The sequence below is a fragment of the Tupaia chinensis genome, unplaced genomic scaffold (assembly GCF_000334495.1).
Source record: "Tupaia chinensis unplaced genomic scaffold, TupChi_1.0 Scaffold144568_1, whole genome shotgun sequence".
In the NCBI taxonomy this organism is placed as follows: domain Eukaryota; kingdom Metazoa; phylum Chordata; class Mammalia; order Scandentia; family Tupaiidae; genus Tupaia; species Tupaia belangeri.
In genome coordinates, this window is record NW_006204428.1 from 1 (window position 1) to 20528 (window position 20528).

General features: G+C 34.9%; 1 protein-coding gene across 1 annotated transcript in view; it reads right to left on the reverse strand.

The window, feature by feature from the left end:
- Positions 1-3945: 3945 nt before the first annotated feature.
- The window catches only part of LOC102484609 (C2 domain-containing protein 5), a gene marked incomplete at its 3' end in the record, with an annotated part of 39965 nt that continues 23382 nt past the window's right edge, over positions 3946-20528 (reverse strand). The window contains exons 5-10 of the mRNA XM_006167168.3: positions 19698-19793; positions 16441-16596; positions 15261-15459; positions 10288-10439; positions 4584-4669; positions 3946-3978 (exon numbers count right to left, since the gene is read on the reverse strand). Of these exons, the coding sequence (XP_006167230.1) occupies positions 3946-3978; positions 4584-4669; positions 10288-10439; positions 15261-15459; positions 16441-16596; positions 19698-19793 (722 nt within the window). The remainder of the gene's footprint in view (positions 3979-4583; positions 4670-10287; positions 10440-15260; positions 15460-16440; positions 16597-19697; positions 19794-20528) is intronic.

The window sequence follows — 20528 nt, forward strand, 5'->3', positions numbered from 1 at the left end:
ATGTTTGTAAGTTAAGTGGAAAATAAGTACTTCATTTTAAAACTAGGAACTAAATTAGGTGCATCCACATATTACAAAACATCTGTCTATAAGATTTTACTAAAGTATGAAAAAAATGAACCTAAATGATCCCTCTATTCAGGAACCTTTACTCTTCTGATGAATCTGGGTGACGGGATAAAGGAACAGCAGCAAAAGCATCACACGGAAGCTGGTGAGAGCAGAAACACAGCCATACTGACCACAAAGGCAAGAGACCCACTCTGCCCACTTAAACTCTGCCTTACATGTCCCAGTTCACTTATCAGCTCACCATTTCACTTTAAAACATGAAAATTTAACCTAGAGTAAACAGGAGTGGCACTGTTATTTAACCAAACCCCATCTTCAGACAATTCTCTGATTGGAAGACACACGGCCGATATCTGGAGCGGACTGTTAAGTACCAACATCTCCCCTCCACTCACGACCAGCGACTACTGTCCAGTACTTAACATATGCCAGGCCCGGTAGGAAATATTTCAAAACTATGCTTTATAATCTTCCCCATACCCTAAGAGGGAGGAACTATGATCCTTATGTTTTATGGAGGTGCTCTGTGCAAAAAGTAACATATAGAGGAACTTTTATTCTTTGACTCTTTCTAATCAATACACCTTATCTGATTCCTTTGTTATTTCTGGTTAAAACATCAAGTTAAAGACTTGACTTTAATCTATAGTTAGCTTATTATCTGATGAATTTATACATTTTCTTCACTGAAAAGGACTTCCTGAAGGTCAGACCAGGCACATCCTGCTTTCAATGTTTCAATGTGAATTTTAGAAACTATAGAAAAAATTTTTTCAAGAAAGTCCTTAAAGTATTTTCCCTCTGGCATCTAGATAGGCTTTATGTTGATATTTTGACAAAAGCTAAGTACATATAGCATAAAAAGATTTCCCAGTGTGTGCTCAAAAACAGGCTAGCTGAAAAGTCATCGGAACACAATGGGAGTATTCTTTTACCTGCCAGCTTGCTTTCTCCCCTTCCTTCTCTCTCTCTTTCTGTCTCTCTTGGTCAAATTAAAAAATAATAATAAAAAATTAAACAAGTAATTATTTTTAAAAGATTTAAATAGGATTTTTCTTAGAACATATTCAGTTTATTTTTTAAATATCAAATACTGCTTTTTATTATCTCAAGGAAACAGAGTAAACTTTCTAGAAATAAAATCCTAAGCCTGATTCCTAATATAATTTATTGTACAACTTTACCATTTCTGAAAAGATTATAATTTACCAAAGAAATTATATCAGTATTTCCCAAAGTGTGTTCCTCACTAATAGGTATTTTAATTTTTAAAAGAATTATTTTATTTAAGTTTATTTATTTATTTACTTATTTTAATTTGAACAGAGAGGGACAGAGATAGAAAGAGAGGGAAAGTGAGAAAACAAACCGCCAGGTCCAGGATTTGAACCGCTGTTGGTCATGTGGGAGTCCAGTACCCTTAACCACCATGCCACCTGACGGCCCTACTGATAAGTATTTTATAAGGAAGCGTCTATGGTCAAATATATTGGTGAAAGAGTGGATTACACTAAATAGGTTTCTTTACTGAAGAAAAAGATCATCATCCCAGAATCTGAAAAATATTTGTTTTCTTACAGGTGAAAGAAGACTCTCAATAACCTGTTTGCTTTATGTCAATTAGTTGAAAAGTGGAACCTAAACTTATTTCTGTGTCTTTTCTCCCATTACTCTTGCACCGATTGTCAAGATGTTATAAACTTGTTTTTTAATGCTTTTGTGAGACAAGGGTAACACTTTATTTTTTAAAACTGAAACTTGAATAACCCATTAAATAAGAAGGTTGGGCAAGTAAACTTTCTCTCCTCTCAAGGAAGAAAAAACAGGGCCACACACTATAAAAGGAAGTTTAGCAGGGGAGGTAAATATTAAAAAACAAGTATTTTTAAAATGAAGTGTGTGCAAGTAGGCAGAATTAAGGCATAGCTGAACACACATAGAGAGAATTCTTCATAATTCTGTGTAAATTTTCCCCAAAACTAAAGCCCTGGGAGCCATAAGTCAATAAGAAAGCCAAAGGTGATCATTCTTTTGCTATTTACTGTGTACACAGGATGAAGAAGTGTCTCCTAAACCCAAGTAACTACTACTCTGAAGTAATGCGTGCACTGGCAATTTAGGATTTACAAAACTGTAAATCAAACTATTGTTTTCCACTCCTTTGCCATTAATTCCATGAAGATTGCCTAGGTACGTATGTTCAACGTATTAATGCATCCAAAATATTAAGAATGCTTTAAAGCATAATTGAAAACACAAATTTTATCCACACTAAATCCAGAAAAATTTTCATTGATCTATATTTTTCCTTCCTTTATAGCAAGATAGATTCTTGGAGAGTAAAGTCACAGAAACAACATATAGGCAAAATCCCATTATATCGGGGCCAGCGGTGGTGTAGTCATTAGGGTGCTAGACTCCCACATGGCCAACTGCAGTTTGTGTCCTGGACCTGTAGGTTTGCTTTCTGACTTTTTTGCTCTCTCTCTCTCTGTCTCTCTCTGTCTCTCTCTGGTGAGCACATATGTCCTATAGCAAATTTAAATAATAATAATAAATAAAATTAAGTAAAAAAAAAAATTATTAAAAAAAATTCCCATTATATGGGAACCAGCAGTTAGCGTAATGGCTATGTCACTGGATTCCCATGTAGTCGACCGCAGTTAGCGTCCCAGACCCGGTGGCTTAAAACTCACACCGGACGCGTGTGTGTGTGTGTGCCCAAGATCCCAAGAGGAGAACGGAGGAGAAGGGATTGCAGCATGACCATTCCCCCTGGGGGGTGATTTCTCGCTTTCTGTCGCTATGTCTCTCTCTGTCTCTCTGGCGAGCGCACGTGCCCTATAGCGAAAACCTCTCCAAAAAAAAAAAAAAAAAAAAAATCCCATTATAACAAATTTCAAGGCAACTCAAGTTGTGTAAATTCTAAAATGGTAATTCGATGACAAGAAAATATATTCCTAGTGTGAGACTCTGTAGAGAATGTAAAACAGAATTTGGATGAGGTAAGAGCATTCTGGACTAAAAACTGCTAAGTGTACACATAGACTGTCCCTCTGACCTCTTTCTCTTCCATGGTTTTAGTCTTTTTATATATCTGATTTTAACAGATGATTTGAATTCGTAGGTGGGCCTTTTGGTAGCAGTAACTGGTAAGCCTGCAAAGTGTGAGAGCAGCTAGTTCACAAGTAACTGCTGCTTGGTAGGGTATAAAACAAAGATACGGGCAGCACAGGGGACGTCACAGTACTCTACTGTACTCTCCCCAGAGGTGTCTAAAAAGTAAAAGTACATACGCAGATAGTAGGCCATCAGGAAAGTCATGACACATTTTTCTATGTTTTCCTATGCAAAAATCTGTCATGACTTTTCCAATGACTCAATACTTTCAGCATAAGGAAAAAAGTCTAGGAAGCTAAACTCTCATCTTATTTTCTAATAATAGGATATGAAAAACACTATTCAAAAGAATCAACCTCTAGAAAAGAAATACCTTTTTTTTAATAAAATACATTTGTTTACAATGTTTTTCCTTTTTTCCCCCAAATGCTGTTGTAAAATGGAACATGTAAAAGAAAATTCTATTTTTATAGCTTTCAAATCAGACATAATGAAAGCTATAGAATTGTGTCTTGAAATAAGTGACATGACATATAAATCATGCATTGTATTAGTTAGTACAAAAAGGAACATGAGCCTTACAGTGCTACTATATGAAAATCAACAACAAAAACTTTGCATTATGAAAAAAAAAAAGCTAGCAACATTTGTTAAAAGCTTAAATAAAACTTAAATAACCAAGATTAAAACTAGGAAAGCTTCTAATACGAGAAATAGGCTCTCACACATGTTTACACATGTTTAGAAACATACCCGCCTTCTACAGAACCTACGAGGCGATCCTCCCTTAGCAAGGAAGTTTATTCAAAAAAAAAAGAAGAGAGAAATCATCCAAAAACTGTAACTAATCATTTTCCCACTCAACAAATATAACAAAATATTCAAGTTATAATAATTAAAATAGATATGCTATACTGAATAACTACATTATTTATATAATCCATAAAAGAATAAAATGTGTGCATTTCTTATTCTTAAGAGATTGGTCAGTGAAAAATAAAAAACCTCAGCAATAAATTATTATACAGTAGAATGATATTTAATAAAATGCCACTGAAAAATTTTTTTGCAAAGCTGTCTACCATTTCCTTTTCTCTATTATAACTTTAATGGAAAATTAGAAATGACTTAAGCACTCAATGAATATTTCCAAAAAGAATATTTTTAACAAAAGATTGGAAGATAAAACAAATAATTATACAGAATTATTCCAAATCACAACTAGTTATTCATAAACAAATTGCTTTAATACCTTAAATATATTTTGGATAATGAAACTGTATTATTATGGAAACCGAAAAATGATTTATGAAAGTACAGAAGAGCATGAAAGCAAAAGATAATAAAATCACATTAACATGTAAGAATAAAAAAGGTCAAGAGACTCTTACCCTCTGCTCCAATGCCGACTGAGTCTGCTGTCTTAAAAGAGCTTTAAACGGCCCCCCTTCTTTTCCAGCACTACCACTTCCCATGCCTACAGAACATCGGCACACAAATAACAACCAGAAACAACTGTAGAAGCAGAAAGTTTAATTGCATTCATATTCATAAATACTATCAGTCAAGAAATGATAAAATGATCCGAATGCTTAAAAATTTGGGACGGCAACTAATGTACTTTATTCACAAAGTTTTAGCAAATGTCAAAGTTCTGCTGACTACAGGTAGTTTTAGACTTAATTGGCTCTCAAAATTATTTTTTAAATTGTTAAGGGAATGAATCTTTGCATAATGTTCCAGCTTTAAAAGGTGATTCTTCTAATAAGTAACCAATATAGTAACACTTACTATGCTAATGACTTAATACTAAAAGAAATGAGACATATCACATGATTAAATATAAATATATACATGGAAAAGCACTGACTGTGCTTACTTGAATATTCTCAGATTATCTCAAGAATATAAAACTTTAGGCAATTTTGAAATGGGGTCAAATCTATTTTCTGATAACTTCCCATTTCTCAACAATCATGACAAAACAGAATTGACCTGGTATTTGTCAATACTCATTCACACACACACACACACACACACACACACACAAAACACAATTTAAAAAAAAAAGAAAAAAGAAAATTCACAGACATGTAATAAACACATCACAAATGTACATAGTTATGGATGAAAGAATTATATTTCCCAAGCTTTTTGATGTATTTTTTAAGACTTAATTTTAAATTTCTGTCCCTATTTTATTGTTTTTATGGTACCAATAGATCAACTACGGCCAAAGAATACAGAAAGCAGAGGACAGGTGGAGAAGCCAGTGTACTACAGACCAAAATTAATTTCAACCTTTCAAAACTGAAGATACATACAATCAAATTTACTACAAATGACTTAAAAGGAACTAATTACTTTTACATTTTTAGCTGTTCTTGGATAAGGAAACAAAGGTTAGCATGTGTATAGTCCCATTCCATTCTTTAAAAATGAAAGAGTTATTTTTCTTCTAGCAACCTAAACATTATTTTTAGAGACTATACAATACTAAGCAGAACAAAACTAAGATCTTTATATGAAGCATATTACAAGCCAAAAAATAAAATAGAAATTTGTAGCGATAAGTGAAATATTAGAAAATATAGCAGAATAATTTGATAATGTAATGGACAGAAAAAAATGGGTAATGAAAAAAATCACCAAAAAAAAAAAAGACTTAAACTGATTCCAACAGAATAATTTACTAATGTAATCATATGGTTTAGCAACGTGATGGTGCAGGTCCAGTGTGAATGGAGTTAGTATGGTGGGAAAGAAAGTAAAGCATCTAAAAATAGAAAACTCTTGTAATAACAACCTAAAACTTATTGGAAATATTCAGATCTATGTCCTTAGACACACAATTTTTAATATATAATTTAGCAAAGTATTCATAATTATTATTAATTCGGTAGCTTAATACCTTTATGATAATTCTAATCATTTAAACTCTGTCTACCCATGGGAAAAATAATAGAAACACATCCTGTATGAAATACCTAATAATTCTTTGTAGTATGAATCATTCATTTTTTTTTTTTTTTCCAAAGATAACTTAAAACAAAGGGATTAAAAAGCTGACATAATGTGATCCTACCAGAAGCAGCCAGGAACAACTCTTCACTGAAAGAAACACTTTTCCTCAGTACGGGGCTGACAAGGCTAGAATGATGAGGGGTAAGGCTAGATTCCGAGAGGAGGAGACAGGACTTTTTAAGATGAAGGGAACCACAAGAGAGAGAGGGGGAGCTGGGACACAGATAGATCCTAGGTCCCTGTGGGTAAAGTGCTGTGGAGGAAAGTAGCAGAGAAAAGATGCAGATTCAGAAGGTGATCAGAAAACGCAGGATAAGGAAAGCAATGATGAAGCAAAACATAACAGTAAAAATGATTTTTTAAATGTATAGATGAATTACATTAAGCATTGAAGAGTCACTAGCAAGACCATTTATACAACAAAATGCAAATAGGTATCATCTAAAACTTAACAAAACCTTAAAACCCTGCATTCCTTAAAGTTTTTTAAAAATCTCTGCCTTAGGTTTCTGTGTCTTTCTAATCACTTGCAATTGGCTTCAAAATACTTACATTACCTGTCTTTTGTTGCAGAATGTGTAAGGTTAAAGTGCACCAGAAACTTGTTGCTTCAAATATGAATGCTTCTTTAAAGAGGTAAAGTACAGTGTTTTCAATACTACTAAATAAAAGGCGGTTTATATGGGTATTTTAACTGAATATTCATTTTAAAAATCAAAGATATCTATGGGGGTCAGCAGGTGGCATGGTGGTGAACGTGTTGGACTTCCACGTGGCTGACAGCAGTTTGAGTCCTGGACCTACTGCTTTGCTTTCTCACTTTTCCTCTCTCTCTCTGATAAGCACACGGCAAACTTAAAAACTACTACTAATAATAAATTAAATACTTTTTAAAAAAATCGTGTATCTGGTACCACACTAGGCAAACCACTGTCATTACAAATTGTAAATAAATATTAACTTTTTTCTTTTCAGCTTTGAGATGTATGCTAAAACTTCCTTTTCCCTCTAAAGTTCTTAGTACTATTAAGTTATTAGAAAAGTCATGGTGCATTTTTGCATAGAAAAAAAAGATACAAAGTGGCTTTCCCAACAACCCAATATTTTAATCTGATTCCACTACCTGTTTCTATTTACAGAAATTTGAATACCCTAAGGGTCAGCGATTCTCTGCAACACAAAAACTGTGTATGGTTAAAGTCTAACTAAAAAAGTAACCATTAGTTCTTGATTCAAATCATTATTCTAATATGAGCAATTTAAAATTCCACTTATATTAGTTGCATACTTTGGAAAAAAAACATTTATAAAAGCCTTACAAATGTGAACAAATAGAAACTATAGCAATATATATATTTTTTAAAATACAGACCTACCAAAAAACAGATGATAACTTTATCCACAAGCAGAAAAAAATAATTCAGTCTGAGCTGTACTGACTTTATTTTTGGCTTCCCAGGTTATATATAATAAATTAATTATAATCATCTTATCTCTCCTCATAATTTCTCAAGACACTGATTTTGTATATAGATAAAAATAGAGAGGGCCAGCAGGTGGTGAGGTGGTTAAGATGCTGCATCCCACATGGCAGAGTACATAGTTTGATCTGGATCAGGTGCCTTGAAAAAATGCCAGGAATATGTGCATATGCACCCAAAATGCCAGGAGGAGGGTGGAGAAGAAATTGTGGTATAATCGACCCCCTTTGGGGTAGATTCCTTACTTTCCCTTCTCCCACTTCACCCTCTGGTAAAAATATAAATAAATAAATAAAGGCAGAGAATCATAAAAATACATACTTAATCACAATTTTAGCATTTTAGAACAATCATAATTTTTCCATTTTAAGTCTCCATGAGAGGGCAAACCCTATAGCCCCAGTGGTTAAGTGCAATGCATCAGGAGCTAGACCCCACATGGCCGAATGTGGTTCAAATTCTGGCCCTAGCACCTTTTAAAGCACACAGGTGCTTGTGTATGCAAGGTCAAAACCCTGATAGGATAGAGAAATGGAGGAAAAAGGATTATAGCATAACCGTGTCCCATTGCGGGGGTGCTTTCTCTGGCCATTGCATACATTCTCTGACAATTAAAATATGAAAAAGTAAAATTCAAGGGACCTCCATGAAAAATAAGAATGCTCCTCAAGACTATTCAAAGATATTTAGAAATTTATAAGGCCAAGGGACTAAAAAATGCTAGTAGTCTATAAATAAACTACTGAGGTAGTGAACACATATTGGCAAAACAAAATAATTTAATTAGAAGTAGCTTATAAACACAGAAATATATTGGAATAATGCTTTTTAGAACATTACTTTCTTAAAACTATAAATTTGGAGCTAGAAGATAAAGTATAAAATATTTTCATGGATAATACAATTGACTGCCTACTAGTGAAAGCTAAGAGAAGTCTAGTTCAGTTAACTCATTACTTGACAATATTCCTTAGGCTTGGCCTTTTTGATGAACTACAGAAAAGGAACAGACAAACCAAGGAAATAATTTCAAAACTCTCTGTAGTATGTCAAAGAAAAATAATAAATAAAGAGTATTGAAACATGGTCGGGAATATGCAAACAGTTACTGAATCTAGTCCTCAAAAATATTTTTTACACTTTAAGTTTTTGTAATACAACACATGAACTCCCCAGACAGAGACAAAGAGAGAGAAATAGTGAGAAACCACTCGCTCCCAGGTGGGATGGCCATGTCACACTCCCCTATCCTCCAGTCTCCTTTTGAGATTTTGGGCATGTATGCACACACATGTGCCCAGCCTGATTTTTAAGCTGCTAAATCCAAATTGTGCAGCAGGCAATGGATCTAGTCCCTTAAACTCCACGCCACCTACTGGGCACCTCTCAAATTAAAAAAAATTAAAAAAAAAAAAAAAAAACTTGCTTATTTTTAAAATATTATCCTAAGTCTTTCTTGTTTTGATTTTCATGAATTTTAGGCCAGAGTCTCTTATTCTTAATCTTAAAAAAACTTTTCATTACAATTGGAATGGATCCATTTTTCTGGCATAAATATGGTTAAGATGTTACATTCCCAAATCTCTCTTACTAACAAATACTATGTTTTTTTAAATAGAAATTAAATCTATAGACTTTAATGTTCTTTTAAAGTAGTAATAGTTTGGAATTAGATTTATTTTCATTATTTCCACAAAATCTGGGATGATTTTATAAATTTATTTTCTAACATAATAAGTTATTAAAGATGATAAATTTAAAATAACACAAATAGGATGCATGTTTTAATCAATCTGATGGGAAAATTGCCAGACAAAAATGCTATTTACAAAAATTTCAAAATTAGCTTTTCATTCTTTCATTTACATTAACTGTTCTTAATAATTTAATAATTTAAATTAGCTAATTCTGTTTTAAGAAATAAAAAACTAATTTGATTTTTTGTTAACTTTTTATTATGAGTCATATTCATAAAAACCCAGAGAATCTTCTTTAAAATACAAATAGAAGAGAGAAAAAATTATAAATTTAATAAATCAAAAATATTCAAAAATAAGTAAAAATGCTTTTTTCTAACCTACAGAGTAAGGCTAGCACAATCAAACATTTTAATCAACAATAAACAGATATATGTACTTCTATATAACCATTTCAGTTGTTCTTAAAAATTTCTTTCATAATAAAAGCTTAGGAAGAAATTCGGAAATAGGCAAAAACAATGAATTCAAAAATGCTTATAACCTGCATGAGGAATTTTACTGTAAGCTACTAGTGTTACTTTCTAGTCACATGTTTTAAAACGTTATTCCTCTTCATTTAAGCATGAAATGAAAAACTTCTACATACAAAAATTAATCTTGGACTTGATGGGCACGCTATGATAAAATCAACAAGTGTAGCTCTAAGCAAGGTAATTTCTGAACTTCCACAAAAGTTTCGTATTTCAATTGTAGTAACTGAAAGTGATAAATATTCACATTATTAACTTAAATGCCAAAAACAGGAGGAAAGATTTGGATGGAAAGCTAATAAGGAACAGAAACAAATTTTAAAAAAAGAAAAAAACAAAAGGTGGGTGGAAGCGCCTTACCAGTTTTGGGTGTCAAACTCAAATCTGTGTCAGAAGAAGAGGACTGTCGACTGTAGGACTTGGAAGGTGAAAAGGAATAAGTTTGGTTTTTCAGAGGGGTTGAGGGTCCTGATGAGTGAGTATTGGGATTGGGATCTTCATTGAAGGGAATCCTGCCAGAAGAAGGTTGAAAAATATTAAGTAATCATGTGCCAAAGGGCTTGACAGTGGCAGCATGATCCAAACACCAGGGGCAGGGCCAGCACTCATTTCTGAAGTGTGGAGCTCTGAATGAGGCCAATGACAACCAACTGCTGTTTAACCATTCGTCATTCTCCACATAAACATTATCTGCATTGAAACAGTTAATAAGCCAAGTGAAAAGCAAAAAAGCATGAAATGACGGACTGAGGAGACAAAACATATTAAAAGGAGAAATAAACAAAAAGAATAAATAGATGACAAAATATTTTCAAATAATTGCTTTTTAAATTACAAAAGAAAAATGATGACTACAAATGGTGTGTGTAAATATTTGCAATTGTTTTTATATTTGCACACACAAATATCTTCAAAAGAAAAAAAAATATGTTTCCTTATCCTCTAGCATCAAGAGTGCCACAGCTAAAAACACAGCAGAGAGGAAAATGAATATAGCTACACGAAAACATTGCATTTAACGCCAAATAGTTGCTTACCTGTTTTCCAAAAGTTCTCTTCCACAGAATGAAAAAGACCCTTCTAATAATAAGTTTTGGACATAAGCATATCAAAAGCTTGGCTGCTATTTCACTTAGAATCTAACCAGTAATTCCGTTTCTAAACAAATGTAGAAATAATCACAAAACTCACAGTACACATATACGAGAGAGGGTTCTTAGAGGATCTGTGGAAGAGACTTTGGAAGCTGGAAGAATTTCACTTCCATACTGTTAAAGTCTCTGTGCGGCTAAATACAGAGGTTCTTCACTGCAGCTGGGCTTTGAGTAAGAAAAGGAGGAAGCAAAGACTTGTGGTACCTGCCTACACTACCTGCCTGCCTGCCTGCCTTCCCCCAGCTCTGGAGTCTGAGCGGTCTCGTACCAGTATAGATGAGAGTGGGAACAGACACAGAGAAGTTCTGAGTAAGTCGTGAGCCAGTAGCAGTGTGAATTGGGCTGTTGTGAGTCGAGCGGCATCCATGGCTTGGAGGATGAACCAGCGGAGACCTGAGGGAATTTGTGGTCAAAGTGGAAGAAAAGAAAACAATACATACAACAGATTGCAAAGTAATGTTAAAATAATTTCAAAGAAGCTTTAGTTAGAGGAAAGAACTTATTTTTTAATCCCTAGCATGCAAAAAATAAGCTGAAATTTAAAATCTTCGCTTGTTAGGATACACAGTTACTAGTTTTAAAGGATCAGATAAGTAAATTAGAACTGTAAGAGAAAGAGCAAACAATAATTAATGAGATTACGTGAGAAAAACACTAAGATTTGAATTTTAAGCTGCTTTAACATATTTGTGTTTTCTTTGATCACTAGAGAAATTATATAATACTTATGGGGGTGGAGAAACACCCATAAAAGTGAAAAGTAAAATATAAAGTTCTCACATTACCTTTGAATATATATTGCTGGCATATTTTTTTCTATAAAGTCAAACTGCTGTTTTTGTCTAGAATTTCAAGATAGCCTAAACTCAAGATAAGGGTACTTAAGAATATGAAAAATGGAGGCCAACAGATGGCATAGTGGTTACGTTGCTGGACTCCCACATGGCCGACTGAGGTTCAAGTCCCAGACCCAGTGGCTTAAAAATGCCAGGTGTGTGTGTGTGTGTGTGTGTGTGTCCCAGATCTTAGGAGGAGAATGGAGGAGAAGGGATTGTAGTGTGGCCATTACCCCTGGTGGGTAATTTCTTACTGCCTCTCTCTCTCTCTCTGGCAAGGACGCATACCCTATGGCAAAAACCTCTTTAAAAAAGAAAAAAAATAAAAATAAAAACAAGGAATATGAAAAATGATAGAGAGAAATGGGTGAATTGTATAAATACAAGTAGATATACACATTCCAGTATTGCCACATGCCAAATACATAACTTAAAACCAGGTTACGCCAGAAACAAGACAAAGCAAGGGGACACCGCTTTTTACAATATTAATAAAGAAACAGAAGTAATTTTGTCTAGCCTTCACACAGACTATATTACGCAAACATTCTGAATTAATATTTTGTAAGCTATAAATGTATATAATAGACCACATCTCTGTGTGTATAAAAGTATACTTAAATAACTCAAATTTATAATCATATACAACATTTAAATTTTTCAAATAGCGGTTTGGCTAAAAAGGTTATACTGAATGGGGTAAAAAAAGTATACTATTGGGACCAGCAGGTAGCATGGTGGTTAAGGCACTGGACACTCCCACATGGCCGACCGGGGTTCGAGTCCTGGACCTGGTGGCTTGCTTTCTTACTTCCTCTCTCTCTCTCACTATTACTTTCTGTCTCTCTCTGGTCAAATTAAAAAAATCAGTGAATGAATAAATAAAAAATAAAATAAATAGCTATTTAATAAAAAAAGTATACTATATAATAAGAATCCTGGACTTTGCATTGGCAGTTATTTCACTGTGCACTGCCTTTGCTTAAGCACAAGAGAGGAAAAAGACTCAGTTTTGAGTACACTCTGAAAAACTATCATACCCTTATTTTTTAGAGTTGAAATTAAAGGAAGCCAAGAGCCCAACTTTTCCTGACCATTTTTCCTTCTCTATTGCATAGTATCAACTACTGGAAGAATAGTTCTACCAATCACAATCTGTCAAGGTTTAAACATAAGGTATCTCTAACTGGCCTAATAGTCTTTCCTGGGGTTTACAAGCTACTGCCTGAAAATATTCCTGATTTTACCATGTAGCAAATGTTTCTGCTTTTGTTGCTAACAGAAATTTAAACAACGTTAACTATAACTGATAAGATCAAACACTTTGTTAGTAATCTACTTTTATACATGTAACTGAGTGAGGTTTTGTTTCTGTGTTTTATTCCTCGGCTGAAGTGAGAAGTCTAAAACTTCTTACTTAAGAAGTCTAAGAGGGGCTGGCAGGTGGCATGGTAGTTAAGGGCACTGAATTCCCACATGACCAACTGTGGTTCGAGTACCAGACCTGGCAGTTTGCTTTCTGACACCCTCTCTCTGGTCAAAAGAAAAATAAAGTTAATTTTTTTTTTTTAAAGTTTAAGAATTGGTGCTGTAGACAGAAAAAATTATAGCTAAAGCTCCTTAGAACGTACTTCAAATAGAGAAGTGATAAATCATATTCAAAATCACTTTAAGGCCAGCCTGTGGTCTGGTGGTTAAGGCAGTTGGATCCCACATGGCTGACTGTGCAGTTTGAGTCCCACACCTGGAGGCTTGAAAAACACATTTAGCACATGTGCATACATGCCCAAAATCCTGAAAGTAGGGAAAAATGGAGAAGGGATCATGGCATGACCATGCCCCATGGGGAGCACTTTCTCATTTTCTCATTTTCCCTTTCTCTTCTCTCTTTTTATCAGTGTATGTACATTCCTAAGTTTATATTTAAAAAAAAAAAAAAAAACCCACTTTGCATCACCCTAAACACTTTTGCTATAAAATACCAAATGTTACACTAAACATTTAAAAAGAGAAAACAGGACAAGTCGATGATGTGGCGATTAATGTGGATGGATCCCACATGGCTGACTCAGCACGGTTTGAGTCCCGAGACTTGGATTCTTAAAAAACATTCCAGGGTGTGTGTGTGTGTGTGTGTGTGTGTGTGTGTGTGTGTGTGTGCGCCCAAAATCCTGAAGGGAAGGAGGAATGGAAAAGAGACCACAGCATAGCCATTCCCTATAGGGGGGGTGCTTTTTCATTTTCCTTCTTTTTCACTCTCTCTCTCTCTGGCAAATGCACACAACCTCTAGCAAAAAAAAAAAAAAAATACATACATACATACACACACACACACACACACACACACACACACCCACACCTGAGCCACCTGCATACTGTCTATGGCTGCTTTTGCACTAATAACAGCAAAATTTTATGGTAGCATCAGCAACAACTTGAATTATTAACTTTTTTGCCTGAACTATTTGCCAACCCTTAATCTAGAAGAATCTTTACATCAGTGGTCCTCCATGTAATTACTACTGGCATTTGGTAGAGAACAAGTCTTCATTACACAGAGCTGTTGAAGATGGTCACTTTAAGAAGAACTACTCTTACTCCTAATAATGATGACAGAAAAATCTTGTTTCACCTCTATGTTAGGAATCTCTGCCTTTGACACAAATGATGACATACAACATGAATCCAGACAACAGAAGTGTTTTGCTGGTTCACATACAGTTTTTAAAGAAACAATGAATTTAAATTCCTTTAAATCAGGAATTGGAAAATTTATTAATGAAATAAAGACACAGATTCTATGGCCAGTGCCTGATATATTTATTGTCTGGCCTTGTGTAGAAAAAGTTTGTTAACCTCAGCTTTATACACACCTCTGTATACCCTATTTAATTATACCCAATTATTTTATTTCTATTATATAAACTACCTGGTCTCTGTAGACATTTCCATTTGAGACTAATATCAATCATAAGTCAAATCTTTTTTGCTTTCTTTACGATGTTGCCACTAATAAACATAACCAGATGTTATGAGTGTTTTAAGTAGCCCCAGAAAATAAATAAAATCCACACCATGTATAAACATTAATTTTGTGTTTAAGATACACAATGTCTAGAATAAATTTCATCATACACTATTTGAGTTTTAAATTAAGACAATATAAATAAAATATAAGGCATATCTACACATTTCTAAACATGAAATTTTGGAAGTCTTCTCGGAAAGACAAAACACTATAAAATGAATGTTGAACAATCCTACGAAATGTTTCAAAGCAAATGAAAATGTAGTCTAAAAAGCAAAAATCTCCACAAGAACAATTTCAATGATTCATACTTACTCCTTTATTTCTTTGGATGGGGAATTGCATGCAGGAAGAAATGCTGCTGGGCTACTTAATTTATCCAGAGTACACGCTGTTCCTATGGCTCGTACAACTAACCCAGACTCGCCCTCCAGATCAAAACACTGTAAGTACCCAACCACTGCATTTCCTCTCATTTCAAGGACTTTCAGGCCAATCTTTCTCTGTAATTCACCTATGAAAAAAAGGAAGAAGATTTACTCTTGCTTCATATCTCTGTATTATATATCACAGAGCTGGACACAGCAGTGACAGAAAACAAGTCACAGAGATCACAAATATCAAGTAGGCAAATATAAATGTGACATACAGACGGGGTCTGAAAAAGTTCATGGAAAATGTATCTTATGAAAAAGCTGTGCATGGATTTTAAAATTGCATATGCCCTGAAATAAATTCATGCTTTAATTCTCTTTTTCCTTGAGCTTTTTTGTTTCCTCACATAGTGTATACAATATAAATATAAGATATAGAACATAGTTCTTCTATAATACATTACATATAATATGTAATATATAACAGAGCATAAATACATAGAATAAACATATTTATTAAAGATGACTTTTATACTTGCATGACATACGTATTCATATTCACATACATATTCATACAAAATTTTGGGTGATAAATTCGTCAAAGAAATACAAAGATAATGAGACTAAGAGGGAAATGAGTCTCTGTCTGGCCTCATTTGATGCAGGGAAAGGAGGAGGAGGGCTACAGGGAACTGGGCACAGTAGGTGCTCAGAGAAGGACGGTGAAAAGTCAATCTTTTAAAAAAAGGTGTGAGAACTAGAGTAGGTGATTTGCCTAAGCTCCAACTACAATTAAACTGCTAGAGGGAAGAAAACAGTTTCCAGTTCAGGGATCCTCCTTGAATCTCTCTGCTCAAGCCCTTTTCTACTCTACCACTTTTTGAACACGGTTTCATCTACTACCTCGTTAGCAAGGAACTACAAGCTGCTGATTCAGACGTCCACTTGTAAAAAGAGGGCAACTGATACATGTGTGTTCAGGAGGATGGGATCATGGGTGGGGGAATCAGTCCCTTACAAATCCATAGCCTTCATAAACAAATTTCAGGTAGTATTTCAAAAGAAAATGAAAAGTTTAAGAGTACTGAGTCAATCAGTAATTAAGTTATTTTTTTAAATACCTGACATTAAAGATATGAGTCTCTGTCTGGCCTCATTTGATGCCCTCGGTGTTCGAATTCGATCGATCCACTGATATTCTGGGTCTTCATTGACCACAAGTTCTTCTACAAATCCATGAATTATTACAGCTCTATAGCACTTTGGAATAGATGTTGCTGTTAAAACAAATTGTCTATTACATTTCTGTTGATTGCAAGGTAAAATTCAAGTTTTTAAAGACGTATATCTAAGTTCTTATTTTTTGCATATTATAATACAAGAACCTTTTACCATGATAATGTCTATGCAATTATACTATTTTTCTTTAGTTCTTGCTGTAGGGCATGTGCACTCACCATAGAGAGAGAAAAAGTAAGAAACTCCCCATGGGGGGATGACCAAGCCACAATCCCTTCTCCTCCAATATCCTCTTGGAATTTGGAGCACGCACACGTGTAAGTACTCACATGCACCCAGTGTGATTTTCAAGGTGTTGGGTTTAGCACTTGAACTGCAAACCTGGCAACGTGGGATCTAGGACTTTAATCTTCATACCACCTGCTGGCCCCGATATAATTTCTCTCATCAGATAATGGTCTGAGTTCTATTTTATTCTTAGAAATAATAATTTTCTTTCATGAGGTCTCTCACCTTTCTCATATAAGCAAAGTAAATGTAAATATTATTTTTACAATTTGGAAAACAACTACAGACTACTTTAAATAACATTCAACACAACCTTTAAAAGAATCAAAACTGAGGGGCCAACAGGTGGCGTGGTGGTTAAGGTGGCTGGATTCCCACATGGTCGACCACAGTTCGAATCCCAGACCAGGTGGCTGGCTTTTTCGCTTTGTCTTTCTCTCTCTCTCTGGTCAAATTAAATAATAATAATTATTAATAATGAATGAAATTAAATAAATAATTCTTTTAAAAAAAGAATCAAAATTGAAGTCAGCCAGCTGATTATTATATAAATAGGCAGAAAACAGATAATGAACTTAAAAATCTTTAATTATTCAAACTCCTTTGTAAAAGCTCTTCTTACTTTTTTTTTTTTTTTGCTATAGGGCATATGTGCTTGCCAAAGAGGTGGGGTGGCAGGGAATGAGAAGGCCCACCTAGAGGGGATGGACATGCTCCAATTCTTTCTCCTCCATTTCTCCCTTTTGATTTTGAGTGTGCAGTGCATGCGTGAGCACATACACACACAGACACGCAGGCATCTGGCTGTCTTTCAAGCTGCAGGGTCTAGGACTCAAATCATAGTTGGCCATGTGGGATCTAGCTGCCTTAAACACCATGCCACCTGCTGGCCCAGGAAAGTTCTGAACACCACATACTGCAGCCTTGAAATCAAACCACTTATCTTTCTGACATACCTAGAGTCATAAGCTCTTCAGTTTCTAATAATGCACAGCTACATGGCCAACTGGTTCAAATCACTATACTAATTACTAGACTCATTTAGTAAGTACTCATTTAAGATTCATTTTAATCTAAATGTCATTGGATTTATATCTTATTTAAATGTTACTAGATTTTAATAAGATCTGGTTAAACTCAAAAAAGGAAGAACCCAAAGGAGCATCTTAAAATAGATATTCATGCACTGAAGCCAACTCAACTACTTAGGGGTTTTCAAGCCTACTAATACAGGACAGCTATGAATCACCCTGATCTTCCCAATGCAGACCATACAATCTCACGGAGTCCTCACAGTTCAACAGCTGTAGAAGCTTGTGTAATTAATTTGGGGTAGCATAAATGTGCTTAGCTATGTGTCCCACACTAAAAAAGTATCACAGGACCAGCAGTTAGCAATAATGGCTATGTTGCTGGACTCCCATGTAGTCGATTGAGGTTCGAGTCCCTGACCTGGTGGCTTAAATTTAAACTCACAGCGGGCACGTGTGTGTGTGTGCCCAAGATCCCAAGAGGAGAATTGAAGAGAAGGAATTGTGGCATGACCACATCCCTGGGGGGTGATTTCTCGCTTTCTGTCTCTGTCTCTCTCTGCTCTGTCGGCAAGCACACACGCCCTATGGCAAAAACCACTCCAAAAAAAAAGTATCACAAGATTTTTTTTTTTTTTTCCGAGAGATTTTTGCTATAGGGCACATGCACTCACCAGAGGAACAGACAGCAAGAAATCACCACCCAGGGGAATGGCTATCCCCTTTCCTCCATTCTCCTCTCTGGATTTTGGGCACGCATAAATGCCCATGCACCCGGTATGAATTTTAATCCACCAGGTCCAGAACTTGAACTGTGGACGACTACATGGGAGTCCAGCAACATAACCATTATGCCATCTGCTGGTCCCGAAATATCATGAGACTTTTCTAACAAAACTTTCTATAAACTTGTAAAAATTAGATACCATTTATTCTCAAATAAAATAAACAGTCCCTGAGCTACTGTAATATATTCTGAAAAATTAATAACTTTTCTTGGGACCAGCAGATGGTGTAATGGTCATGTTGCTGGATTCCCACGTAGGCTACCGTAGTTCGAGTTCCAGACCCGGCAGCTTAAAACTTCACAACAGGCACATGTGCCTGCGTGCCCAAAATCCCAAGAGGAGGTTGGAAGAAAAGGGACTGTGGTGTGATCATCACCCCCTGTGGTAGCTTTCTCACTTTCTATTTCTGTCTCTCCAGTGAGTGCACACACCCTATAGCAAAATCTCTCTCTAGGAAAAAAAAATAATAATTTTTTTTCTTTGGCATTAAAACCAAAATATAGTATGTTTTTTGTTTTTGTCAATTTGCTACAGAATGTATGTTCTCACTAGGGAGATAGAGAGAGAAAGGAGGGGAAGTGAGAAAACGTCCCCTATGGGGGATAAACATGCTACAATCGTTCTCCTCTTTCTCCTCTCAGGATATTGGGCACATATTCCAGCATAGTTTTCAAACCACCAGGTCTGGGACACCAACTGTGCAGTCAGCATGGGGGATCCAGCTGCTTTAACTACCACATGACCTGGCTGGCCTAATGATACTTTTTCCACCAGCCTTCTAAAACATTCATTTGAAGTCCAGTAGCTGGTGTTGATAGGATTTCCACGTGGCTGATCATGGTTTAAATCCTGGACCTGGAATTTACTTTCTCACTTTCTCTTTCTCTCTCTCTCTGATGAGCACATGTGTCCTATAACAAATTAAAATAATAATAATAAATTTTTAAAAATTAAAAAATACATTAATTTGATTTCCCATATTTAATAGTTATTAAATTTCCTGTCAAATAGTAAAATAACACATTTACTTACTGCAAAAGAACTTGACTCCACATGATGACTGCCTAAATCGATTGAGATCATTGAAGAGGTCTACTTTGACAACAACATTTATTTCCCCACGAATGCCTAGAAATTTAAAAGGAAATAAAGTTTATACCTTACCAAAAAAAGGTACAGTGAAATAATAAAACAAATGTCAGTTTATGGTTTTAAAATAATGCATTTGGTCATAACAGTAGTGCTAACCTTGCTTCCTAATTATTCTCATTCTCGGTAGTTTCCTGATCACATTTTCCAAAGCAGATCATGTATGCTTTAGGGAATGGGTAATTGTCATTTTTATCACAAGTCTCTTTTGATTTGAACCAAGACTAACTGTAAAAGAGCCTCATTTAAATTGATAGTGATGATGATGGTGGTAACATCTGTTCATAACCAATAGAGGATGCACTAAATGTTTTAAACACAGCATCTCACAGTATTCACATCAACCCAATGTGATCATTTCTATAGTAGTATCATCCTCATTTATAGAGGAGGAAACTAGTATTTAATTAAGAAAAGTTAAATCATTTACTAGCTGTTTGCACTAATAAGTGGCAAAGCCAGGATTAAAAGACAGATCTTTATGATCCCAGGGTTTACACTCAAAACTTTATGTAAGAATCTGATTAACAAAAACGTTTTACTCATTTCAATGAATATGTTAAAAGAAACTAACTAAAAAATGCCAAGAATGAGGGTTTTCAAAACATGCTCTGGTATATGAGAATGACCCAGCCCTTACCTCTAAACCATTCACTAAATATTTTCACTCGACTGTACTGACTTCATGTCAAATTCACTTATGGTGGAGGACCT